The following is a 24,732-nucleotide window of genomic DNA, read 5'->3' on the forward strand; positions in this document are numbered from 1 at the left end:
TGTTCTTTGCGTATGTAGCATGGGTTTTGTTTTGCTATTTCGGTACCGTAGATGTAAATAATAAAAAGGAGTAACTGTATTCCAGGCGGGCAGGGTGCGTTGCCCAGACGAGGAGCGGGTGAAGTCTGCTGATGCTCACCAACACAGCGGGGCTCCTCACCATGGACTCTCGGGAGCCCGTCCTGGAAAACTAACTTCTGTGTAGCCTGTGGGGGACTTTGGACGGGCTTGATCAAGCCTTCCAGAGCGTTTGGGGGGCTGCAGAGCCCTGTGGTGAGCTCCGAGCAGGCGGCGGTGAGAAGGGGCTGCCGGGGAGCCTTCCTAAGCCCCGGCGGCCCGGAGCTCACGCCTGGGACTCAAGCCAGGCGCCGTTGCCCGTTCCGGAGGTCGCAGGGGACCCGCCGCCGCTTCCTTTCTAACCCGGGAACACCCACGGCGTCCAGCGCGCCGTCCCCCGGCCCTGCAGGCGGGGCCGCGCCGCCGCCGGGGTCTCCCCGCCCGGGGGTTGCCATGAAACCGAAAGCGGCTCCCGCCGGCGGCAGCGGCAGCAGCCAGGGGCGGCGGCACCAGCGCTTCCTCGCCGCGCCCCCCGCCCCGCCGCCGCTGCCGCCGCCGCGCACGGAGCCGCGCCCCGCGCAGCCAGGGGCGGCCCCGCACCTCCCGCGCCCCGCCGGCGGCGGCGGCCACCGCGGCCCCGCCACGGCCCCGCCACGGCCCCGCACGGAGGGCAGCGAGCGCCGGCGCAGGTGCGGCGGGGAGGGCGGGCGGCAGGCAGGCGCCGGGCCGGGCCGGGCCGGGCCGGGCGGTGCCGCGGTGCGGGGTCACGCCGGGGCCGGGGCCGGGGCCGGCAGGTGCCGCCGCCGAGGCCGAGGGCGTGTCGGGGAGCGGGGCCGGGGCTGCGCGGGGCCCGCGGGCGGCGGCGGTCGGTGCCGGCCGGGCCCGGCCCCGGGTCGCGTTCGTGGCGGGCGGTCGGCGGGAGGCCGCAGGCGGTGGGTGACAGCCTCCCTGCAGGCTCTCTTCCTGCCCCCTCGATGCGGAGGGGAAGTCTGCGCGGCCCTTCCCTTTTTGCGGCGCTTTTTCGCTTAAAGAGGAGGCCCGTGGAGAAAACCCCAACTTGGTGCGCCCGGGAGTTTTGCGCCGGTGTGGCGGAGCCCCTCTCTGACGGCGCGGGAGCCTTCCCCTGGTCTGCAGCGCTGAGCCCAGCCCTGCCCGGCGGGCTCTGGCGCAGGTGGCAGCGGAGCCCCGCTCTGCCTGCGGGAGCAGAAGCACCGCCGCCGCCTTCCCCCGCCGCCTTCCCCCGCCGATGCTGTAGGGAAACGCGGGCCTGGTGCGTGCCTCGGAGCGCGGCAGAGCCGGAATTTTGGAGGCTGAGGAGGAAACAAAGAAGCGGGGGCTGCTCGGATGAATGGATGCCTTTGCAGCGGCTCTGATCTTTTTAAATTGCGGGGAACCCTAACGAGTAGCCCCGCTGGTGTCAATTGAATTCCTCTGGGGGGAGGGAATTTCCCCTCTGTGTGTGTGCGGCGAGACCCAGCCAGACTTTCCCTGGTTAACAGCACTCTGGGAGCGTGCCGAGGCAGTGGGCTTTGACCAAATCCTTTCAACACTCTTAAGAGTTAGAAGGAAAAATGGAGAGCTCCTGTTGTTGCACTTCTTGAATCGCTTTGCCTGTTGTTAGCTTGGCTGCGCCTTCCCGGTGCCAGCCAAGAACAACTTTCCTCATAACTTCCGTTTTATAAATACGGGATGGCTGAAGGAGCGCAGCCATGTGCTGGGAATAGCTGGGTGTATTCAGGTCAGGCATGTCTCCAGACTGGCAGCAGTAACGCAGTCGTATTTTTAAAGCGCGCCAGCTGATTCTACAGAGAGCACGCAGGCTTAACGATGGCATGCAAAGTTGAGGCTCTCTGGGATGCTTTTGTGCAGGAGTGCCGGCCTGGCTGGTGTTGCGCCTCATCTTGTTTCGCCTGAGGACTGCGCTGCATTGTTGCTTTTGATCTTCGTGTGAGTCATGGTGGTCGTGTGTTACGCTCGGCCTAAAACCACCCAGAGTAACTTCCTTTGCTGGTAGCCTTGATTATCTTTTTTATTTCTGTCGCGTGGAGAAGCGTTTGCTGTGGGTGAGGACCCCAGTGTGTCAGGAGCTGTGCAAGCAGAGGGCAAAACCACAGCCCTTGGCTGAAGAGGGTTTGTAGTTCAAGTCAGGAGGGAGGGACGGGCCTGCGTGCAAGAGCAGTAGGAGACAGCGGGACCCTCCAGACCTGCGTGATGGACGGTGGTCACAGCTTATCAGAAGCCAGCTTGTTCGCAGCTGCTTGGCAAAGGAGATCTTACAGAAGAGATTTGAAATAGAATAACCTGCTAATATCCCTCAGAAAAATCTGCCCTCACAGTACCTATTTACTCAAATACATAACAAGTAGGCAGTGGAGCCTGGTATCACCATGAGATGAAACCAGCCCTTTTAAACCATCGGAGGTGATGCAAGGGCAAGTGGAGGTAGACTAGAACAGGCTTTGAAAGTCAAGAGGTTTTGGTGCACTGGGGAAGTGGCGGGACGGACAGAGGTGATGTGGTTATAGCTGTGACTTCGAAAAATGATCCCTGCGGCAGCATCCTGGGTGGATAAATAAGTAAAAGATTGCATTTCAAGAGAACTGAGTGTTTGGAAAACTGGAGGAGGATGGTGATGATGGACAAGAGTTTTATTTGTGTAAGTGGACAAGAAATACCATACCATATGGAGATGTGAAGCAGAAGGAGTTGGTGAGACATTGTGAAGATCTAATGCTTTAAGCCTGAGAGAGGGAGATGAAGGTTATGGACCCAGGTGGAATACAGGCTGGCTGTGTCAGGTTTAGATACTGAGGGACTGTGCAGAAGAAGGCCTCTTGGGGAAGGCTGGGGGCAGCGGGCTACCTCTGAGCTGGTAGTCATCCACAGCCCAGACGCTGGAGGAGAGGCTGAGAGTTCAGCTTCTGCAGGAAAAGGGTCTGCGGCAGTAGGGCGCATCTGTGCGTAGCTGGCAGGAAACTTTGGCTGAAGAGGTGTAAGCTGCTGAAAGGTAAGATTCAGAGTAACATCAGGGAGGAAGAAAGAAAAGCTTGTGGCGCTCACAGAAACTGCGGAGGGCACGGGAGTAACTGCGGAGTTTAGAGAGGATGAGGAATGACATCCAGGAGGGGACAAGATTTTAAAGTTAGAAAGCTGCTGTTGGAGATTTTGACAAAAGGAATTTCAAGTGAGTGCAAACAGCAGAAGCCAGACAGCTCTTTATTTCACCCCACAGGCTCCCTAAGACAGGAGCATAGTTCTTACGCAGCGGTCAAAGCTACGGGCCGGGTCAGGAGCTCTTTGTTCTGTGCTGCATATTGTTTGGGTCACTTTGCCAAATCCCTTCAGTGGGAAGCTGCAGGCTTGTAGAGTGCTTGATCTCCTGGGCTTTATTTGTGTCCTATCTTTAAGCTAACCTGTCGCCCTTTGTCTTCTTCAGTTCTTTGTCTGACCCTTTGATTTTACATAAATAGATGTTATGTGTCATCACTAAGTAGCTGACTATGAGAGCATTCCTCTCTCTGGCCCTCCAGGGAGTCCGTGTGAGTTGTAACATTTCTTGGGCTCCTGATCTTCTTGAGGGAGCTGGTGGGGGCTGCAGTGATGTAGGCAGTTTCTGTCGTCTCCCAGACATGCTGTTCTCAGCAGCAGTCAGCAGCCTGCCCGGAGCAGCGTGCCAACCCGAGGGCGCTGCTGCGGGACCCCAGCCAGCTGGCTGGGATACCTTACGGCCAGCACAGCCTTGGGTCTGGGCCCTGAGTTGCGGTGAGGATTTCAGAACCTCTTCTTTTGCTTTCTGGTCCTTTTCTGTCCAAGTCTCTTGGCGAATGACTGTGAGGAGTTACTATGCACACTGTTAGTCGTCAGTCCCTTATCTGTACCAGCTTGGGCTGCAATGCCCATTTGTTCCACCCTCTTCCCTCAGCCCAGCAAAGCAGCTAACCTCTTTACCCCAGTACGTGGCTGGGCTCGGGAAGGTGAGGAAACTTGAGTCATGCATATTATTAATAAAAATGTTGCAAAAATTTCCATAGTCTCCCCAGCTCGGTCTTGCAACAAATAAACAAGTGTGTGAGAAACTGTCTGCACCCTAAACCACAGTGGTTTTGATATGGGACTGCCCAGAGTGCTCTATAGTTAAGCACGTTTGTCTCTGTGGGGGAACCGATAAAGCAAGTTTTTGTATATAATGTACTGACATTTGCATACAGGCATTCTCTAAGGGTAAATATGTTGCTGTGTGCTTATTTTGCAGAAGATAATACTGACATGTAAAAGTAATTTTATTGTTATTATTATTATTATGCAAAGCCACCTAGTGACTAACCAAACCTCAAGGAGAGGAACAATCTGCAAAGCTGTTTTTCCCAAAGTAGTCGCTGTGAGACGTGCAATGATCAGACCTGTGCTAAGTCATATGGTTTTCAGTCTCGTCTGCTATATCCATGCACTTGAAACTGGAATGTGGCCCTTACTAACTATGAAAGAAACAAAAATCATGGGTTTCACTTCTTAATATTGCCTTAGAGACAGCAGGTACAAACAGTTGCCAGATCACATATTCAATGACAGATATTACGGAAGGCTACTGGGCACTATCTATAAAGAAAAAAAACTTGGCTGTCTGTCTCACTGTCATCGACATTAAACCTTGTGTCATGGCCATTTTTTACTGAGGAATTACGAACGTGGACCTTGGTGATGCCTGAGGTGCACCTTGAGGACACTAAAAACAGCGACGTTGTTCACTGCTGGGAGCAATAAAGCTAAAACTGGTGCCAGCAGTGAGAGCGGGGTTGGATGCTGCCCACGGCGTGTTTAGCATCCTTCTTACACGGCATCTTGCCCGATGCCCAAAGGGGCGGTTCTGCCTTTCACCCCTCACGGCAGGTCCCTGTGCCTTGCTCCCGGTGCTCGTGCAGGCCCGCGGCCGCGGCAGGGCTTGCTGTGCGGCTGTGCTTCTGCCTGGCCGCGGCAGCGTGCACGGACGGGCGGCAGCACAGCTTTCGGCTGCAGAGCGCGTCTGGAGAAAGGGCCGCGTGAAAGCACCACTCCCGGTTCGTACCTCCGTGAATCTCCAGCCTGTCCTGTTTGATGTCATGGGAAGGACTTCTTAAGAAGTCCTTTCCCTTCTTAAGAAGTCCTTTCCCCTGTTTTTTTAGGAAAAGAAAATGGTGACAATCTCTGCTGTCACTGCTTTCCCAACAGAAGTTCATGGGGTCCCCGATAGCATTTGGGTTTTGACATTAGCAGTTACCTTTTCAGTGAGGACTGTGACTAGATAAATGTGTGTCCATATGTTGTCAAATACATGTGTGCGTTAGAGCAAAATCCACTGAACTCATGAATTCCTGAGGCCGCAGCAGGGGGAATCGTTCACCCCTGGAACAAGGGAACACGTCAGAAGAAGGGGGTGGCCAGCCTTAGCAAAATTTGAGTTCATCCTAGTAATTCAGGTGAGTAACCATTGAGTTGATTCATAGGTTTCTGTATACATGCCGATTAAGTTCTTCATTAAGACTAAGTCAAAGGGTCAGGGGCATGGAAAATTAAAACCAAGACTCTTATGCCTTGAGTAGGGATTCATGGCCAAACCGACTGATTGGTCAAAGCAACTGAAGTCCTGGATAGCGTGTTGCCTTGGGGCAGGGAGGGAGACGTAAACTTAAAATCCCCAAAGACCTAGTTCTGCAAAATGTGTAATGGCCCATTATTTGTTAGGAAAAGTGAGGACTTCACTTTGGCTAAAAAAATTAGCCAATTTTCCAAAATTCACTTTTGGAAAAAAAATTAAAACCCGTTAATTGTCCTGTTCTCCATCCCTTATTGTTAGCTCTTTTCAGTAACGTTTATTTCTTTATGTTGTTCTTGTCTCTCTCTCTCTTTTCCTTGATTCTCTTTCCTAAATGCTGTTGCTGCCTTTTCACCCACCTTCATTGCCTTGAGCCTGCTTGAAACTTGGTCAGGGTTTCAGCCCTGCAGTTGGTGCTGGAGGAGATCGAGGGCTGCCCACAAACAATAACACCAGCCTATTGCTCTCTACTCATCTGCAGAGTGAAATTGTTTAAAATTAAGATCCTGCTCCTACTCAACTTCTCCATTTGGGGTTTTCCCCAAAGCTTCCCAGAAGCAGATGGTGCTTCCTGGAGCTGTGCTCGCAGAGCACTACGCTTTCTGCAGCGCTGCCTCCTCCCAACGAAACCGGCCGGATCCGTCCTTCCTGCAGAGCTGCCAGGTTCAAGGAAAGCCCATGTAGGAGCTGTTTTGCTGTTCTGATGTCGGCCTGCGCAGAGGTTGTGTACAGTCAACAGCTTGAGCAGGATGCAGCCTGAGGACATGAGTTCATGGCAAGGATGAAAGAATATCTTCAGGTTTAAAAATCTTGACTGTAGAAGTGAGCTTAGGCTGTGTCTAGAAATACGACTTGGGTCAACTTAATTGATCCCATAAAGAAGCAGCATGCCTTCGAATCGATGCCTTTCCCTTTGCCACCGACTTCAGCAATGACTTGTCTGTTCCAGAGCTTCAGGGAAGGTTCAGGAAAATGTGCAGTAGGTTGAGATGGCTCCTGGGAGGGGAGATGGACATTGAAATAGGCTAGAAATGCTCTGGGAGCAAGTTCAGTTAAAGGGAAAAGGCTAAAGAGGGTATGTGTTGCATTTACAAGATAGAATAGAAGCTTTCTGGGGAAAACTAGTATTTTAAATAACAGGAGACCTAAAAATTATTGCTTTTATAGAAAAAGAGATATCTTGCTTTAGGGGAGGGGGGGGGGGAAGACTAGAAAGCTAGGGGAGGGGGCAGAGGAGAATAAGGGAAGAGTGGGGTTAGAGATGGAGCCCGTGGCACTGCTGTAAGGGCAGCGTGTTTTGGTCTGGGGAAGGAGGCTGACACACACAGAGTCAGGGGAGATGAAGGCTGCCAGGAATCCTGGGTGCACAATTAAGTTCAGGCTACAAAATCGTTAGGGTTTATGGCCACTTAAATTATTACAAACCCAAATATGAACATTTATTTTCTTAAAATGGATTTTATCTCGGAGAGCTCTGGTTTAAAGGCGAAAAGCCCATGCAGCCTGCAGCGTGAGTTGATGTAGTCACTCTGTGACCAAGCCAGTGCCGTTTCCTCCGTGAACCGTCCCTTCGCTTCCTGCAACGAGTGGGTCCACCCGGGCTCGCCAGGGCTACTGTGGAGGGTGTTGCAGGGTTGGACCTGGGTTTTCCTTACGTCCTTATGTGATTCTTGCTGCCCATGTATTTCTTCTTTGATCACATCACTCGCCACTTTTGTGAAAGGTGAAAACTTCTCTGTATCTCCAACAAAAACTGTGAGAAAAGTTCTTGGTAACCTTGTGTTGCTCCAGCTGGTAAAACCTGCAGTCCCTACATCGAGGCAGTAAGGGAAAATACTTTTCAATGGCTTGCCTTTTGTCCTAACACTTTTAAAACATTTTCAGACATGATCTTTTCAAAGCTACGCTGGGGGATTTCCACTCCCTTGCTGTTTTAAAATGCTCGTACTGTTGTTTTAACCACAAAGCTTACGCTGGCGCACTCTCTCTCGCTCTCTCTCTCATTTTCTCCCCATTGAGGACCAGCTACAGTTTTCAGGTACGGCTTTACCAAAACGTGTCTTGTTAATGCCGGCAGGAGCCTAACTTTCCTAGAATTATTTCTCATCTCTGAAGGGCTCCTCAGGCATGAGCCACAGCACATGGGGGTGTGAGCGGCACGGGGCTGCGTTGGGGGAAGGCTGCAGACCCTGAAACATCTCAGGAACTGAGTTCACCCCTTGAATCAGCAAAGCGGTGCCAAGGTGCCGGGGTGTCCTAGGGGTGAGTGGCGGTGCCTTCTTACTGAAATTTCTGTTGGTGCTTGGGAAGGCGGGAACACATCCAGGTATTGGTACAAAAGTGATGGGAACAAAATTATTTTCCAGCTGTGAATGAGATTATTTTAAGACAAAAAATTTCTGTATTACTGTAATAATAGTGTGTTGATCAGATATAGAGAGATTTCTTGATAATACAAAATTAATTAATTAATGATTAAGAGATCCAGAGAAAATAGCAGATGTAGCAAATAAGCAAGTTGTCCATAAAATCAAAGCTGCTTCAGCACCAGACACACTTCGTTAGTTGTAAGAGTGTATTTTTAAAAAGATTTTTTTAAAATGCTATCTGTGTTGTAATCTGTGCCTTAAAAAACCGATGAAGTCTAGTCTTATGGGATTTATTGTAATGCTTGACTGTAACTCTATGCAAAGGAAACCCTACCGTCTTACTCTGCTTAGTGAAAATTTGCCTATGGAGATTAGCAAATTGATGCTTGCTTAGTAAGGTTTTAGTGTGCTTTGAGAATAAGGTAATACTGGAATTTGAATTGGATAATATTGTCTATACAGAAAAGGAAACAAATTTGTTCTGCTGCCCTCTGCAGCAACATCCCCTGTGGGGCCTCGGGCACATATCCAATAGAAAATTATTGCTGTTAGAAATACTCTCTCCTGGGTACCAGCTGGTCACTGCACCGCGGTTTTTAAGCGATTAGGACAACAGCAGAACAGCTCCTGAGGCTGAATTGCTGCCAGGTGAAGTAGGAGTGAGCCCTGAGTATCAGCGGCGGGTCTGTGTTGGTGCCATAGGGAATCCTGTCCCTCCACAGCTTCTGGGCTGGGGGGCACAAATGATGCAGCCGGGGTCCTTCTCCCCCATGGGGACTCTGTAAGTGCGTTTCGTTGTCAGCAGTCAAAACGTTGTAACTATTCCTGGGTAGGAAGGGACAAGGATCACCCCTCAGTGATGTCAGATATCATCATCTGCTGTTTTCACGACTCCGTGTCTGCTATATCTTAAATATGTATTTCAAAGTGTATAGATATTTTTAGTCATTCTTTAGCAGACTCTGTTACCTGTTCCACTCGGTATGTTAAGGGTTGGGGCATATATTTCTTGTCCCCAAACTGCAGTGTTTTTGTGGAGGACCTTATATTAGTACTAAATCATGTAACTTTGTTATTTTAATTTAAAAATACTGGAGGCAATTAATCTGCCTAGTTTATAAGGCAGCTTGGAGAGGGTCATTTCAATGCAAGGTATGTTCCCCTCCATCACATTTCTGCCTGTCGGTTCCCAATTAAGTGAATTGATCTTAGACTTCTAAATTTGACAAGACTTTTCCCACTGTGACTAAGACAGGCTTCCAGTTCTGATGTACCATAAAAGGTAGATGGTTTTCAGAGGGAGGGACAGGGCGTCTTCTAAGACTTTGTCCCTACCAAGTGCCTTAGAGCAAAGCAATAGAGCTGAACTAGAGCTAGGTGTATAGGAATATAAGTATATAACTTTTTTCTGTGCCCTGTTATGTGTATTTCATGGTAGCATGATAAGTAAGGAAGCGATCACAATGCTTTTTACTGAGCAATACCCCAATCCTGGAGGGTAGCTGAGCGTTGCCCTCCCCTCATGCAGGGAACCTGGCAGAAGCCTTGCTTGCAGCCCCTATTTGCTGGGCAGCAGGACCAAGGATCCTGTCTTCTTGTTCATGCGTGACGACCAAATCTGTGATAACAACTCACACATTTGCCCATCTCACTCTGAAAGATGTGGTGGTGTTCCGTGCCTGTGCCTCGGGTCTGCTGTCCTGGAGGTTTTGGTGCTGCAGCCTGCTGTAGTGGTGCACCCATAGCTCATGGGGTAATCTGCTGACCTTTTGGGGGGGCTTGGCTTTGCGTGAGAGAAAACAGAAAAAACATTCTCTTAAAAAAGAACACCCACATTATAGGGATGGTTTTCTCTGTCTGCAGTAACTATGTTTTCACAGCTAAAAAAAGTTAACCAGTCCACAGTAGTTCAATGTGTTATTGGTGTTGCACACCGCTTCTCTCCGTTCTGACTGCTGGTGGTGTAGACAGGCAGCAGCGCTGCTGGAGGGGAGCTGTTTTAACATGGCTTTAAAAATATTAATATAATTTCTATATTATAGTAAGTCATGCCCATGCTGATTTTTCTCATTCTCACGTTCTGCTCGTCTCTTACTCACTTTCTGAACAGTAAGATATACTAAGCGTGGAGCGTTTTAATGGAAAACGTTTGGGCTCTGTTTGGTATGGTGGTAGTTAAAACAGGATAGCCCACATTTAAGAAAGTTTATTTTTGTTATGAAAATTCTCCCCTTTAGATTATTTCCAGTGAGGTTAAAGCATCTGCATACAACACAGTTATATAAAGAGTCGTTCCAGAAGCGTTTTGCGTATGCTGCTGTTGATGCGGGCAGGGCTGGGATGCTGAAATGGTGGGAAGGTGCAGCCGGGAGCTCTTCGTACCGCGCTGCCATTGAGCTCCCACTCTTTGGTAGCTGTTTATAGGGCTTGGGCTTAGCTTCTGGTGATTCAAACTGCCTTTCTATGTGTGGTCAGAATTCATTCTGTTTATTTCAGTATATTGAAATCCATTTTTTTGACATGTAGATTGTCAGTGTTCATAGGTTGTTTGGGGTTTTTTGTGCTGTTGTAGTGGAGTTGCAATGAAAATCCCTTTGCCGCGTTTGTTGTGCATCTGCCGCAAGAGTGTCGTTACGCAGCCTGAGTCCGCCACTCTCTAATATTTTAAAACAGCATGACAGTTCACACGCGTGCTGAAAAATCGCAGTGTACGCAAAGAAAGGATGCCTTCCCATTGCTCTTAGATGTGAACAGGCAGAAGTGAAAGCGTACCTCGTCTCCTACGCAGGCCAGGCATTAGCGTAAGCAGGAAATTGATTCAGTTAACCATTGGCGTGCTCTCGTTGTCACAAAAAAGCACTTTTTCCCCTGACGGTTTCCCTTTGGTTTCAGTTCAGAGAGCATGGGCGCGGGCGCTGGAAGCCAGAAGTGGAAGAAGAGCTTCTGCAATCCACCCTGAGTCACCAGTGGGCACTGGGACGGGAATTACGCGCCGTCTGCGATGGTTTGGATCGCATCCCGCCGAGTGCTGGCCGGCGGTAGGTCTGGCACAGGGCTGCCGTTTCTCGGCTTCTGTGAGCCCGTCTCCCCAGCTGATTCACATGGGCACCTCTCCAGCTTGGGTGAAGCATTGCCATCCACAGGTCCTCTCCTGGGGCAGCCTGTTTCCTCCAGCAAAACAGCTGCAAACCCCGCAGCAAACCTCCTGCAAGGCCACCAGCGGTGGCAAACGTCCCTGGTCGTCTGGGCACCCAGAGGTTTCTGTTTTGCCCTCGAGCAGGCAGGCTCGGCTTTCACCTGAAGTGCCCTTTCCTGTGCCCTGAGGTGCCCTCAGCTGTGCCACACACTCCGGAGCGAGGCTGAGGTGGAGGAGGCACTTTCGTGGAGGTGCCAAGAGTCTCCGTTTTTAGGAATGGGATCTGGGTTGGGTGCGTCATGAAGGTGTTTAAGGAGATAAAGGCTCTCATTTCAGCAAGAGAGTTGGAAGGCGTTGTAGCACAGCACAGTGCTCCTTGCGGAAAGAGATGGGAATGAATGTGGTTGATTTAATGAGCACTGAGAGCTCTGAAAGAGTTTCGGGATGGGATTTTGGGCTGGTGACTGTGTTTCTTCTTAATGCATCCCATAGCTTTGTTGCCTAAAACATCTGTAATATTATTCACCCCAGCTGGAAGTACTTCTGGAGTTAAGGTAGACCGTTAAAGGCAAAATGGGTAAAACATGGATTTTTTTTTAAATGTGTTTTTACACAGTGCGGCATTAACTTGCTAAACCAGACCATCAGATGATATAAGTCCTGCAGTGTAATAGGACTCAGGAAATTGGATGCCATGTAAATGGGAGAGCGCACTAATAAGAGAGAGGAAGGAGATGTGTTTCGGGGTTCTCACCAACTAACAACAGAATGAGTTCGTAGGAAATTTGTCCTGTAGATAGTCTGTGCTGTGGAAGTTAACGGCGACAGCTCTCCATCTGCCTTTGAAGCAGCAGGCGTGCTCTGCTGCTGGCGTCTGCTACCGAGGCAGCCCAGGCACAAGGCTGGTAATCCCTCGGGCTGCATTTTGGCGGCTCTGGTTGATGTGAGGAAGGGAGCATTGCTCCTTATAAGCGTCAGAGAACCGGGAACCCCATTTTCAGAGGAGAAAAGGTCAGCTGTGTTAAAATGAAAGGAGGGACACGGACAATCATCTCTGGTTTGAAGCAGAAGGCTGTTCATTTGGAGGGACCGAACAGGGTAATTTGCAAACTCCAGTTGGAATAATAAGTTTTTGTGCCTGGAATATGATTAGGGCTCATATTCCTGTGGGTTACCGACATTAGATGATCAGTTGTGCTGGAGTAAGTCTGATGTTCAGCCCGGTGGAGGGCAGGGAGGCTCTCACAAGCTGGGCAGTTAAATACTGTGTACAACCATGAACAAGGGTGCTGAGTTACAGGACCACGTAAATGTTTGCTGTGAAATACGTTCCGTTGGTTAAGTGCTTTGGCTTGTTTTTGAATCAGGTACGTTATCTGCCCACAGGATTTCCTCGCCCAGTATGGGATATTAAAGTAGAGAGGAAAATGGATGTTGCTCTCTGAAGCCTGAGGTGGTCTGTGGCAGTGCTTGAGCTGTGCAGAGTGCAGTGCTAATCGCTGCTTTCGTGGGCCAGGAATCCATTGCAGCAGGGAGGTAGGGCAGTATATCAGTACTTGGCATACTGTTACATGCCAGCCAAAAGGTTATTAATGGTGATGAGTTGGCCCTGCTTCCCTACAAAAGCAGCAGATACCCTCGGTGACCTTACAAGAGCTGAATCAGAGCTCTCAGAGAGGTGCTGATGCCAGTAAGAGTGACTCGAGTGACTGTCAGGGCGGGTGATGCACACAGAGGAGAAATAGCGTCCCACAGCACAGCTGTAAAATTCAGCACTTCCCCTGTGAAATGATCTGAGAGCTCAGGTGCGTTGTGCTTTTGTACACATCCTGTAAGGAAAAAATCTCTTCTGAATGCAAAGCCGCAAGAAATGAAAACCAGAGTGGCTCTAGGTCTTGAGCTCCTTGCAAAAAAACTACTGCAAGATTGAGGGACTGGTGGCAAACCTCAAGGTTTGTGACTTAGGACTGGAAACAAATGTTGGTGGTTTTCCTATTAGAAAATTAACATTGCGTTCCTGTGCTGTGTGTGAGCTTTGGCAGATTGAGAGAAAGACATGTCACGCTTCTGATTGCAATCTTACTTTTCTTTCTTTTTTTTCCACTGCTTCTTTCAGGCAGGATTAATACAGCAAGAACTTGCACATAATTAAGTAAAACTTTGAAAAAATAGGATTAGAGTTTACTGCTATAAATGAGTGATCAACGGGAAAAAGAAAGATGTCAAGTTAAGAGGCTTTGACTCCTGTAACACCTAAACTGAAGGTAAAATCCCCTTGCTGCCTTTTTTTTCTATGCTCCTTGCTGCGAACCACAAAGCTGTCTCCTGCCTGAACCAGTGCAGTGAACTCGTGAAGTCATGTGGGTGGGCTCTACGTTAAGTGTAGACTTTCCTGGCAGACATTAGGGCCAAGACTTGGCCTCTGCTTTCCCCAACTGTGTGTGTGACTCAGTAATTTTTTTGAGACTAAGAGCTGCTGCAAGAAAATTTAAAAAAATAAAAATCAAAATCTCTATTCTGCGGACTAATTTTCAGATTGTGAAACTCTTTTCCAAAGAAGTGTGCTTTGATGCTTGTTGTGGAACCATCGTTTTGTGGTTCTCTGAGCGTTCTGTTGTTCTTCCATAGCTGGCACCGTGTTTCCCTCCAAAATCTGTCGCACCCTCCTGCAGATGACAGCCCTCCCGCGAGTGGCAGCCTGCTGCAAGCGGTAGCTGAGGCAGTGTGGCTGCCAGTGGATATTTGAAGGGATTCTCCCTGTGTCTGGTTCCCAGTGCAGCTCCCATGGCCTGTGACGAACCCGCTGCTCTCTCAGGCATCTTCACGCGCCAGAACTCTGCCAGCGCCGTCTCTCTGGACTTTGAGCCTGATGCCGACTACAAGTTTGTGGAAACCTTAGAAGACCGGTACAAGTGCGCCTACTGCCACCTCGTCCTTCGCAATCCCCACCAGACGGGATGCGGGCACCGATTTTGCCAGCAGTGCATTCTTTCTTTGAGGTCAGTGCAAACTCCTCCTGCATCTACAAGCTCCCCGTACTCCCCTTCCTAAAAAGAAGTCAACGCTTTCTATAATTCAGCAGTGAGTGCCATAACAATAGTACCGATCTGATAAAACGCTGAAGGAGTCGATGGAAAGACTCTATTGAACTCAATGACTACGTGCTCAGTGTCTTAAAGGTGTCTTTAAAGACCTTACCCGGTGCTGGCGAGGAATACTTCGGTAACTGCAGGGAAGTCAGCGTAAAGAAATTGTTGATGTAAGCTTAAGCACTACTGCGTGAGATGCTGTTTCAGTCTGTCTGTCTGGTCTTGTGCTGTTCAGAGGAATTTGTTGCACTAATGTCTCATGGTATTGGCACTGGTGGTTAGATTAAGCTGTTTTCATTTGCTTCTGTATAATTTCTTTGATTTTAGTGGAGTTATAAAACTGATGTTAATATTACCCGATACTACAGTCAGATCACAAGGCTGCTGGCATCTGTCTGCTTGGGATTTATCTGCAGGTACAAATGAGTTTACCCTGCAGACCTGTCTCGAACACATTACTGTTTGGTGTACACAAGGGCAGGATTTGGCCTGGGAAGGCTGCAGAGGAGCCTGTTTATGTGGATGGATGTCGACATTTACCTTTTATGAATTTTAGATGCTTCGTGTGTGCTGCTTTCTCTGGCTGGGTCGCATCCCTTTTGCACTGCCTCCATAAGCATTTTCCTGTCCCTTATTGTAGGACTTCTGGAAGCCTTCTAAGACAGGAGCCATTAGATCTTCTTTCACTGGTGTAGCAAAGAGCAAGCTGCTTGCGCTAGGCAAAGGCCGGGTTTAATGCACGCGATGGGATTTTTTCAGATATGACATTTGCAAGCAGCAGATGGCCAGAGAGTGACAAAGTCCTCTTAATTAAAAACCATCTTATTAACACTCGTAGGACAAACTCTGCTTTCTGTTACATATTCACTGTTGCAGCTTAATGCCCTCTTAGAGCTGTGGGCAGAATTTGGCTGTGTAGTTGCCAGACAAAAGTGTTTTTGAAGCATTTGTTTGGTTTTTGTGGTATCTAGTACTGACTTCTGCCAGAGTCAGATTCTAGCATAGCCCAATTTCGTAAAATAAATCAAATTTTCTGTGGATTAACATGACTCTTCTTTTGATCTAGAGAGTTGAATGCAGTACCCACCTGTCCCGTCGACAAAGAAACAATAAAAATGCATGAGGTAAGTGGCTGTAGTTTTACTTCAGCAGTCAACATCTGCATGGAAAAGGCAAGACAGCTGAGAACAAGGTGGCTCTGAGTCTGTTAGTCTGCAGGAGCAGAGCAGGTTTTGTCTCTGAAGTGATGCTAAGGGAAGCAGTGTATTCAGTTATGCTCTCCCAGAAAGGAATTATGGGTGTATAGCTAAAGCTTTATTTTATACCTCATGTTCTGAAGTTATTTCATTTTAGTCTTTTGTATTTCTGGCAAAGTGTCAAAGAATTTCACAAGGTTTTAAATCCTCCCTAGTCATCAGATGTCTTTTTTAGTAGGGAGTTTATTGACTTGCCTTTTTAATGCCCCATCTTGCTGGGTCATCTTGTTTATTTGATTGTCTTTGTTTCCACTTGGTTATAATTTGCTGCCCTAACTGTTTCCATTATATCTTATTAACCTTGCAGACTTAATTTGCTTTTGGGTAACTTTTTAGAGGAAAAGATAAGTTCATGCTTCTTATTTTGCAAGCTACTGATTTTTTTTTTTTTTTTAATGGATTCATTTGTCCTTATTTGTATGCCAAGGCTTTGACAGTATGCTACATACTTGGTCCTGCCAGAATGAATTTTCCAGTGAAATCAAATGTCTCCTTCCTCTCTCTCCTAGTCCTGACAGGAACTTGTAATCAGACTGTCCACGTGATTTTTGTTTTTCATTCGCTGTCTTCTGCTTTGTGCAAATTTTGACGGCAGTAGTGCAACAGTGAGCAGGTTTATAATGCTCCTTACAGGAAGATCTCTAAATAAGACTGAAAGTTTGCTCTGGGGGCTTAATTTGCTTCTGCATCCACAACTGGGAATGGTGCTGTTTCTCACAGTCTATAGAAGGGATATCTCAGCATCGTCTCCATCCCAAAGGTGCGCTGCACTGGTTGAACATCAGAGGAGCATGCAGAGTTGGTTTGGCCTTTGGGGCCCGTTAGCTCCAGCTGCTTTCTTCTAGATACAGGCAGGCTCTGGCAGTGGTTTTATAGCTCCTGAGCTACTAATCCTGCTGCCTGTGGATCAGCATCTGTGGAATAACTATATGAGGAAAAAACCCTATGCTTATTAGAAAATTCATATATGTTTTAATTTATCTTTTTAGTATACATTTTAAATATGAATTATCAAGAACCATACTCGCAATTATGGAGTCTGCACTTGTGTGCTTAAAAGATTTGTTGTGATTTTTTGCTTTTTTATATTCTTTGTAACATCCTATGTGACTGCATATGAAGGCTGGTTTGCTTCCTTTACAGGTATTCAAAGACAACTGCTGTAAAAGAGAAGTTCTCAACTTGCATGTGTTCTGCAAAAACATTCCTGACTGCAATTCAAAAATAATTCTGGGACGATATCAGGTTAGTTTTGCTTGATCAAATTTTGAAACCTCTGATTTTCACGTGAACTATGTGTATTTATGATAAGCTAAATTCCAGTGATTGTCTTCAGACTTTAGAGTTACTGTAGCAATGTGGTTTAAGTACAAAGATTATGACTTAGCTATACACTGTAAGTAACAAATGTTAAGCCCAAAATATTATGGCTGTTAGCTTGTTCCAGCTTTGCCTTAGGTTATTTGTTTAATAAGAACCATTTGCTTTGTGTAGCTTTAGTATATCCACAGCGTCTATACATACCTTCTGTATGCTTAGGTGCCATGTGATGGTTGATTCAAGAAAACTTGCCAAGACTTACTGGGCATTTGGGCCTTTTTTCGGTATATCAATGGGATGAAAAGTGGAAGTCATACAAAGGACTCTCCAAATTTTCACGTTCACTTTAGTTTTGAGGTTGGAAAAGGAGTAAGTTTGTGAACGAAAGAGTATTTGGAGTTTTGTTTGTTACCAAACCGCTGAATGTTTCTGTGGGCCCGTTGGGCAATTGGAGATGTGATGAAATACTTTGGGGGTTAATTTGCTGTTGCTTGTTGCAGGAGCATCTTCAGCAGTGTTTGTTTGAAAGTGTGCAATGCACTAATGATGGATGTTGTGATCAAATTCTTCGGAAAGACTTGAAAGAGCATTTGAGCCGGCACTGTAAATTTCGAGAAGAAATGTGTCAGTACTGTAATAAATATGTGGTGTTAATTAACATAAAGGTAAGATTATAAAGCATTCCCTGGGAATCCATAGCACATGTTTCCTCTTAACGTTGCTGAGTGAAAAGTTTCCAGCATTGCAATGGGGTTTAACAACTCCTGAAACAAAATTTGGCTGAGTAGTTGAAGGAGAAAGTATAATAAATGTGCTCTAAATGATACCAATTACTGTTGCTCTCTTATGAACAACAGTGTGATACGGGGCTTGCACGTGTATGTTTGGGATTACTTTTTGCATAGCTTTTTCTATGTATACTACTTTACAAAAATGCAACCCATTGCCTTGCTTTGCTTCTGTTTCCCCAGAATCATGAGAAAAATGACTGTCCTGATTATCCTGTGCCTTGTCTCCAAAACTGTTCACAAATAATTCTGAAAAAGGAGGTACTATTATTTTTTTCACATACTGTGATTCATCAGATCACACAAGTTTATGAAAAGGAAGTTACATTGCAGACCACATTGGCCCGTGCCAATAAAATGTCATTGCTCTAAGTATTTTCTTTGTTTGGCCCTAAAGGGGATATACATCACATCTTACAAGTGAGGTATTCGGTCACTGCAAAGCATTGGCATTTTGCAGTATCTGGAAAATATCTGGCTTGCCTATTGCCTCTGAATACTCATTTTCCTCTTTACGTGGTCAGTGGTGTCATGACATTGGCCTTTATTCACCCTTTATGCAGGCATTCAGATTTTATCAGTGCGGCAAGTTACTTAATATTTATTTCATTACAAGTTTCTTTCTTAATATATGCAGATTGAAAAGCACCATGCTGTGTGTCCTGAGGCAGAAGTGGACTGCCCGTATAAGCAGTATGGCTGTCTTGTAAAGGTACTGTTTTATAGATCGTGTTTGTACTTGGGACTGGAATTTGTCTCCCAAACCAATCAGAGTAATTAATCAAAATAACCAATTTTTGTTCTTTCACAACTGTTTCTGGTATTGGCTAAGATGCTGTACTAGGGAGTCAGCACTGCCATTCCCTCATTTTCAAAGCACAGAGGAGACATTTTAAATGCTGGCATCAATAAATTTTTTACTAACAGCTTCAAAAATCTGCATATCTTATTATTTTATTCTTTCACTTCCCTCTCTACCTCACTAAGGTGAAAAGAGGGAAACTTGCCGAACATGAAAACGGTGCCCTGAGGGAACACATGCTGCAGATATTAGACAAGAACTCCCAGTTGGAAGAACAGGTAAGTCGTATTTAACAAGCACTCTTCAGCGGTTCTTGGCTGGTTGGAGGATGATACGAGATTCTGCATTCGTTGCCTGGTTTAGCTCAGCTACATTTTAAAAGACTGTTTTTATCATCTTTGCACACCTCAGAAGTCAGAATAAGCTCTTCTACTGAAGTCAGTCAATTAAATGAAAACCTCTCTGTGCTCAGGCACGTATATTCTCCACCAAGCACAGTGGGAGGCTCGTTGCCATCGCTCACCTCGTTTGCTTTTGGTCTCTGCTTACAGTGGATATGAGGTTTGGAGACAGAGCATTTTAAAGTTTCAGTGGCCGGTCACATTGCTCCGAAAAGGAGCCTTTAGGTGCCCAAGTCACCCCCTCTTTAGAGGCAGCACGGAGTAGTGTAGAGCCGGTTGCAAGCACTTTTCCACTCACGATCATTTCTGCGACTCCCAGCAGGTGACACTGGGTGTATGCCCAGTCCTGCTAAGGTGAATGCATCCAAACTGATGGTTGACTTACTCTTCTGCTTGTTTATGCTAAAAATAAGTGCCCCAAAGTGCTACAACTTGGTTTCGGAGTTAGTATCCCTCACTGACTCATCTCTTTTACTGGTTAGACTTCAGTAGAGAAAAAAAAATAATAAATGTATGTACATACACACAGAAACACACATGCACATGTGTGCATGTAAGTATGTATTATCCCCCTGTAGAGCCGAATGGATCATCATGGTGGGGATGAGAGATATGAGTCTCTTTGCACCTGTTGCCACACAGATCTATTAAAGAATATGACTGCTTTATGTTCAGTACTTCCCAGTGCTTATCCATGGATTGTGAATTAAGTAGTGCTATATCTAGCTAAGCTAGAGGCTTTGCATTGTAAACTTTTCCACTTTCTCCTATGTAGTCACATATGTTTTAATTTGATCGTTGTACCTTTTGGTGTGCCTTAGCATTTTTACTCTCTTTTTTCCATCTGTAGATATCTGACCTGTATAAGAGCCTGGAATGTAAAGAGATTAAAATCCAGCAGCTAGCAGAGGCCATTAAAAAGTGTGAGAAAGAATTCAGACAGTTTACACAACTGTTTGGTAAAAATAGCAACTTGATGGTAAGCACACAGGTGAGATTAATTTTACCTTTTTTGGCCAATTGCTTCCTTGTATCCTTAAACGTGTTTATCCAGTAACAGTTGTTATCAATAGCAGGACGATAACAAATGCTGCCTCCCAGACACTTCACAAGCCCTTCTTGGTTTTTTACAGTACAGTATTGTCTTTTCATTTTAACCAATAAAGAAGTTTGGATATCCGATCTGGGCAAAAAGCACTGTGTAAATCCTCATGGCGAGATCCCAATGGCAAATATGCAGGTGTAAATGTGAATAATCAGTTGAATGAAGTGATGCAGTGCGAATGGATCTGAGTAAGGGGTGGCTTCGCAGTCACTAATGCCGAATTAATTGTGAAGGAGCATTTGGATAGGTTCCTAAGCCAGCAGAGTACTTTTGAATGCACCATATAGTTGATACTGCTGACGTGCTAAAGGCTTCTTTATCTTATTTCAAATGAAACGGCTGGTATCGTGAATGTCTCTTGTCTCCGCTTCCACCCTCTTCCAATGGCCTGAACTGGGAAGGCTCTGGCCAGTCACCTGGATAAGTCTGCGCGCCTGGAATCGCAAGTGAAACAGCTAATACAGATGGCAAACCAGCAACAAAGCAAATTAGACTTGCGACCCCTGTTTGACACAATCGAAAATGTAAAACAGAAGATTGCCCTGATGGAGACATACGATCAGCGCTTGGGTATGTTGGGACTTTTGTTTCCTTTCTGTATGGGTGTGGGGTTTTTGCTGTTTTACTGGTGGCTAAGTAGAGGCTCTGGTGCTACAGTCAGTCAATTGCAGCTATTAGCCAGAAAGGGCTTTCTTCTTTTCGCTTTCTCAGACCAAGCCGTGGTGGTGCATGCTGCATCCTCCCGCCTTCCCCTACTCCACAGTGTCTCCTGAATTCCTGTGGCACCGCAGGGCCAGAGAGCTGGGCTTGGTCAGGCTGGTGCACTGTGATGGAGGCAGTGGTACTATCCGTAGTCGGGCTTTAAATGTGGCTTGTAGTACCTGGTTTTCCTTATTCAACTACCAGCTGCAATTAAGTTTTAAAAAGTTAACAGGTGTAGTAACACTAGTTAACAGCCTGTACTCAGGCTTGAGTAGTTCAGTTTTGCCAGCTTGAGTCTGGTTGCTCCTTGTATCCAGTGCTCTGACAGTTTTATTTTACCAAGTGTTTGTCTCTTTTTTTTGCCTCCAGTTGTTTTGGAAGGTCAGTCCAGCAAACATGATCTCCAGATCAATATTCACAAAGCGCAGCTCAATAAAAATGAAGAACGATTTAAGCTGTTGGAAGGCACGTGCTACAATGGAAAATTAATCTGGAAGATCACAGACTACAAGATGAAGAAAAAAGAAGCGGTGGAAGGCCGTGTCCTCTCCATATTTAGCCAGCCCTTTTACACCAGCCGCTGCGGGTACAGGTTATGCGCGAGAGCCTACCTGAACGGGGATGGCTCAGGAAAGGGAACACACGTCTCTCTCTACTTCGTAGTGATGAGAGGGGAGTTTGACTCACTGCTACTGTGGCCTTTCAAGCAAAAAGTTACACTTATGCTTTTGGACCAAAGTGGGAAAAAAAATCACATCGTGGAAGTCTTTAGAGCTGACCCCAATAGCAGCAGTTTCAAAAGGCCGGATGGAGAAATGAATATTGCCTCTGGATGTCCACGCTTTGTGCCACACACGGTCCTGGAGAACACAAAGAACACCTACATCAGAGATGACACTCTGTTTTTGAAAGTGGTTGTGGATTTAACGGATCTGGAGGAATTGTGAAAAGCGTACCCAATCAGTGTGACTGCTTTAACCATTAAGAAATGCTTTCTTGGTGACTACCAGCCATGCAATAGTGAATTGCCACTAGTCAAGCTACTGATAATGTTTCGAGGCTTTTGGACTGCATAACAGATAATGAATTGCCAAAGCGTCAGCCTTTCCTTTTTTAACCTTTTTTTCAAGACTGCGTTTTTAAGGCAGGTAGAAGTCCAGTGTGATGCGAACATGCATTCGACCCAGACCTGGCTCAGTCCGGGCTGGGAGGAACGCTTGGCTCCCATCACCAGACTGGCGTTTGGAGATGAAACCCCTCCAGTCAGCCCCCTGGAGCCCAAGCAGGCCTGTGGGCTCCCATCCCTTACACAGAACTGATGCCATGCCCAAGCGTGCAAGTGCATTTCACCTGTCTGAAATGGAAACGTTTCAACATTCGCACATTTGAATCCATGTATTATGATCCCTCCATCTCCTGGATTTTTGAAGCAGGGAGAATGGCTTCAGCCAGGCAGGGAAAACATTTGCCTGGGATCTTGCATCTTTTTTTTGTTTTAATTGTTTTTTCCAGAAAGCCCAGAGGAAGATGCCAATGCCTCTTACTTTTCTAGCCTGATATTTCAGCTGTATAGAGAACCCCCAGGTCACAATAGCTTTGTTATGTCCTTTCCGTTCCTGCCTAGTGCCTTGGGACTGATTTCCATTGGTGGTAAACATCCACAGTCCCCACCTGAAGTCAAAAGAAGCCACAGGCGCTTCTCATCTCTCAGGACATGGCCAGAAGCGGGGTACTCGGCCAGCCTGCAAGCTCTTGGCTGCGCTGCTGGAAGAAGAGGGGCGAAACTCCTGTACTTTTGCTCCCACATCTGCACAAAAGAGATGTTTTCTGGCCTACCAGCTCTACAGAAGGCAGGAAGAGCTTTGGATATCTGCTTGAGAAAAAGCCCATGTAACATGCACCGTTCCTCTCTGCTAGAAATGGGGATGTTTGAGAAAGGAGGAGGAAAATGGACTAGGGAGTGAGGTTGCCGTAAGAACCCAGTTCTCACAGGTAATGCAGCTCTAGCATTTCTAAAAGGCAAGACAGCTGCTGAGTAATGACCGCTAACTATGAAGTACGTCTGAAGATCTTAATTTTTATTCCAGGTTCCCTCCAAGGGAACGTGTGCATTGTATGGGGTTTATTGGAGACGTACTAAAACCACCAAGATCAGGCACTGAGGAACAAGTGACAAAGAATACACGTGCCTTTTTAAAGCCTTTTGGGTGCCTGTAAGAGGGATGTAATTTTGCACACTCAGTCCTTTTGTTAATGCAAGTGACAGAATGTTGTGTCTCTCATCTCTCACAGATCAGGTAGTGAAACATCGTACCGTTATCCATTGCTCCTGCAGTCCGCTGGCAGAGCAAACACGGAGCTTGTCAAGAGACAGCAAGAAACCAGGCTGGGTTTAGAGTAAGAGTAAACTAGGCAGGATAAAAATCAAAACGGGGCACAGGCTGCAAGGTATAAGGTAGAAAATTCAAGAGAGCAAATGTGGCAAAATCAAAAATGCCCTTTCTGTATGGGAAGTTGATATCAACTGAAATAATACGATTTGGGGATTGATACTAAAACGAAGGCAAAATACCGTATGTTGTATCTGCAGTCTCATTGCTAGGCATTTACTTTCCCACACGGTTTCCAGGACATAATTCAGACACAAATATTTTCAAATTCGGAGATGGGAGGGAAGAGACCTTAGCTATCTGTATCTCATGGTGAGTTAGCACATCTGAAATCTTTGTTTTGATCTAGGTGTCCTTTTTGTTGTACGATGTCAGGATGTACTGGGCCACTGTAGGGGTTTTCTGTCTTCCCAGGGACAGATAGTGAGGGACGGATTTTATTCTTTTGTATGGCCACGACTAACTTTGAGAGTCATTTTGGCTGTACAAGAGAGAGAATTAGGCCTCATGTCCTTAACACTTCATTACAGAAAGAGCAAGCTTGGTTTGAAAATGGTGTGGCATTCTAGGACATCAATCCTGAGCCTCGGATGTGGACTTCATGTCGATTACTACTTTAATATTTGTCATGTAACTTTCAAAGTGGCACAACTTGCATAATAACCACTAATGACTGACGGAACATACCACCTGTGTTTCCTGGGACTCTCCAGTATATTAAGTGTAAAATACAGAAAGCGATAAAGAACTTGGACAATCAGGGGAGGCAAGAGGGAAAGGATGCGGTCTGTATCCCAGCAAATTCCCAGCCCTCTCCGTCTCTACCACCCCAAGCGTAAAATGGGGATAATAATACTTGCAGAAGCGTTAGGACTATTTAAATGTTTGTGAAGAATTTTGAGCATGAAAAGAGCTAAGTATTATTAAAACTCCATTTCTAATTGTTAGAGTAGGTGATGGCATAGTGACGTGGATAAGTGTTTAGTGTGTTTCTGGACAGATTTGGAAAGCATGTTCGGTTTTAGCCAGTCCATACTGCAATCTCTCCTCTACCTACCAGTTGGGTTTAGGTTTTTGCCACGAATATTCCTTTTAAAATTTTGAAGCACAAATGACTCATCCTGGGTGATGGAAACATCCCTTTTGAAATACTGCCTGTTTTATACAGAATTAGTTGAGAAAATTAATTTTTTTAAAGACAGCCTTCTTTAAATTGGTTCTTTTTATTACAACAATTGAGAGTTTTATGTTAAAATTTTCAGCAATTTTTACTACTTGTAAACAAACAGGATTTTAAATTTCATCCCATTCCTAATAAAGAAAAAAAAGTTGTATAGCATGAATTGTTGGGAAGAATTTTGATGTTGCATGAAAAACACCAAAAAAATTTTCAATAATAATGTACTGGGTAAGTAACTAAGAGCGTAGGGTATTTCTACGTCAGCATACAGTATGTTTTTAATGTATTTATTGACAGTTTGTAGTTGTTTGAATATCTCTTACTATGATACAGGCATTTTTCTAGCCAAATGTCATCACTGTATATGTAAACTAACGTAAGAATAAATAATTTTACCATCCTTCTGGAGTGAGTGTGGCATATGTTCCTTTTGGCTGGATTTGAGCAGACTTTTTAGAAGGATGTGGAGTGCTGGATATTTGTTTACAATCCAAAAAAAAGCCTGACACTGCTTTAGATTGAGAATCAATGTTCTCCACAGATATTTTGGTTTATACTTGAATATCGT

The 24,732-nt window shown here is 46.2% G+C and overlaps 1 protein-coding gene across 6 annotated transcripts; it reads left to right on the top strand.

Moving 5' to 3' along the window:
- Positions 1-621: 621 nt before the first annotated feature.
- TRAF5 (TNF receptor associated factor 5) lies at positions 622-24,564 on the top strand. Of its 6 annotated transcripts, XM_072856873.1 has the most exons (13): positions 661-746; positions 10,888-11,033; positions 13,248-13,395; positions 13,760-14,130; positions 15,287-15,344; positions 16,620-16,721; positions 17,297-17,461; positions 17,768-17,845; positions 18,222-18,296; positions 18,572-18,664; positions 19,638-19,778; positions 20,294-20,462; positions 20,964-24,564. In XM_072856873.1, the coding sequence occupies exons 4-13, from the start codon at positions 13,916-13,918 to the stop codon at positions 21,539-21,541; spliced, it is 1,674 nt and encodes a 557-aa protein (XP_072712974.1). In that variant the 5' UTR covers positions 661-746; positions 10,888-11,033; positions 13,248-13,395; positions 13,760-13,915; the 3' UTR covers positions 21,542-24,564. The 6 variants fall into 6 exon arrangements, with proteins under 6 accessions (XP_072712976.1, XP_072712972.1, XP_072712977.1 ...); XM_072856871.1 differs by lacking the exon at positions 10,888-11,033 and having other exon boundaries at positions 625-746; XM_072856876.1 differs by lacking the exon at positions 10,888-11,033 and having other exon boundaries at positions 625-746; positions 19,638-19,766.
- Positions 24,565-24,732: the final 168 nt, after the last annotated feature.

This window comes from Ciconia boyciana, chromosome 3 (genome assembly GCF_034638445.1).
Source record: "Ciconia boyciana chromosome 3, ASM3463844v1, whole genome shotgun sequence".
NCBI lineage: Eukaryota > Metazoa > Chordata > Aves > Ciconiiformes > Ciconiidae > Ciconia > Ciconia boyciana.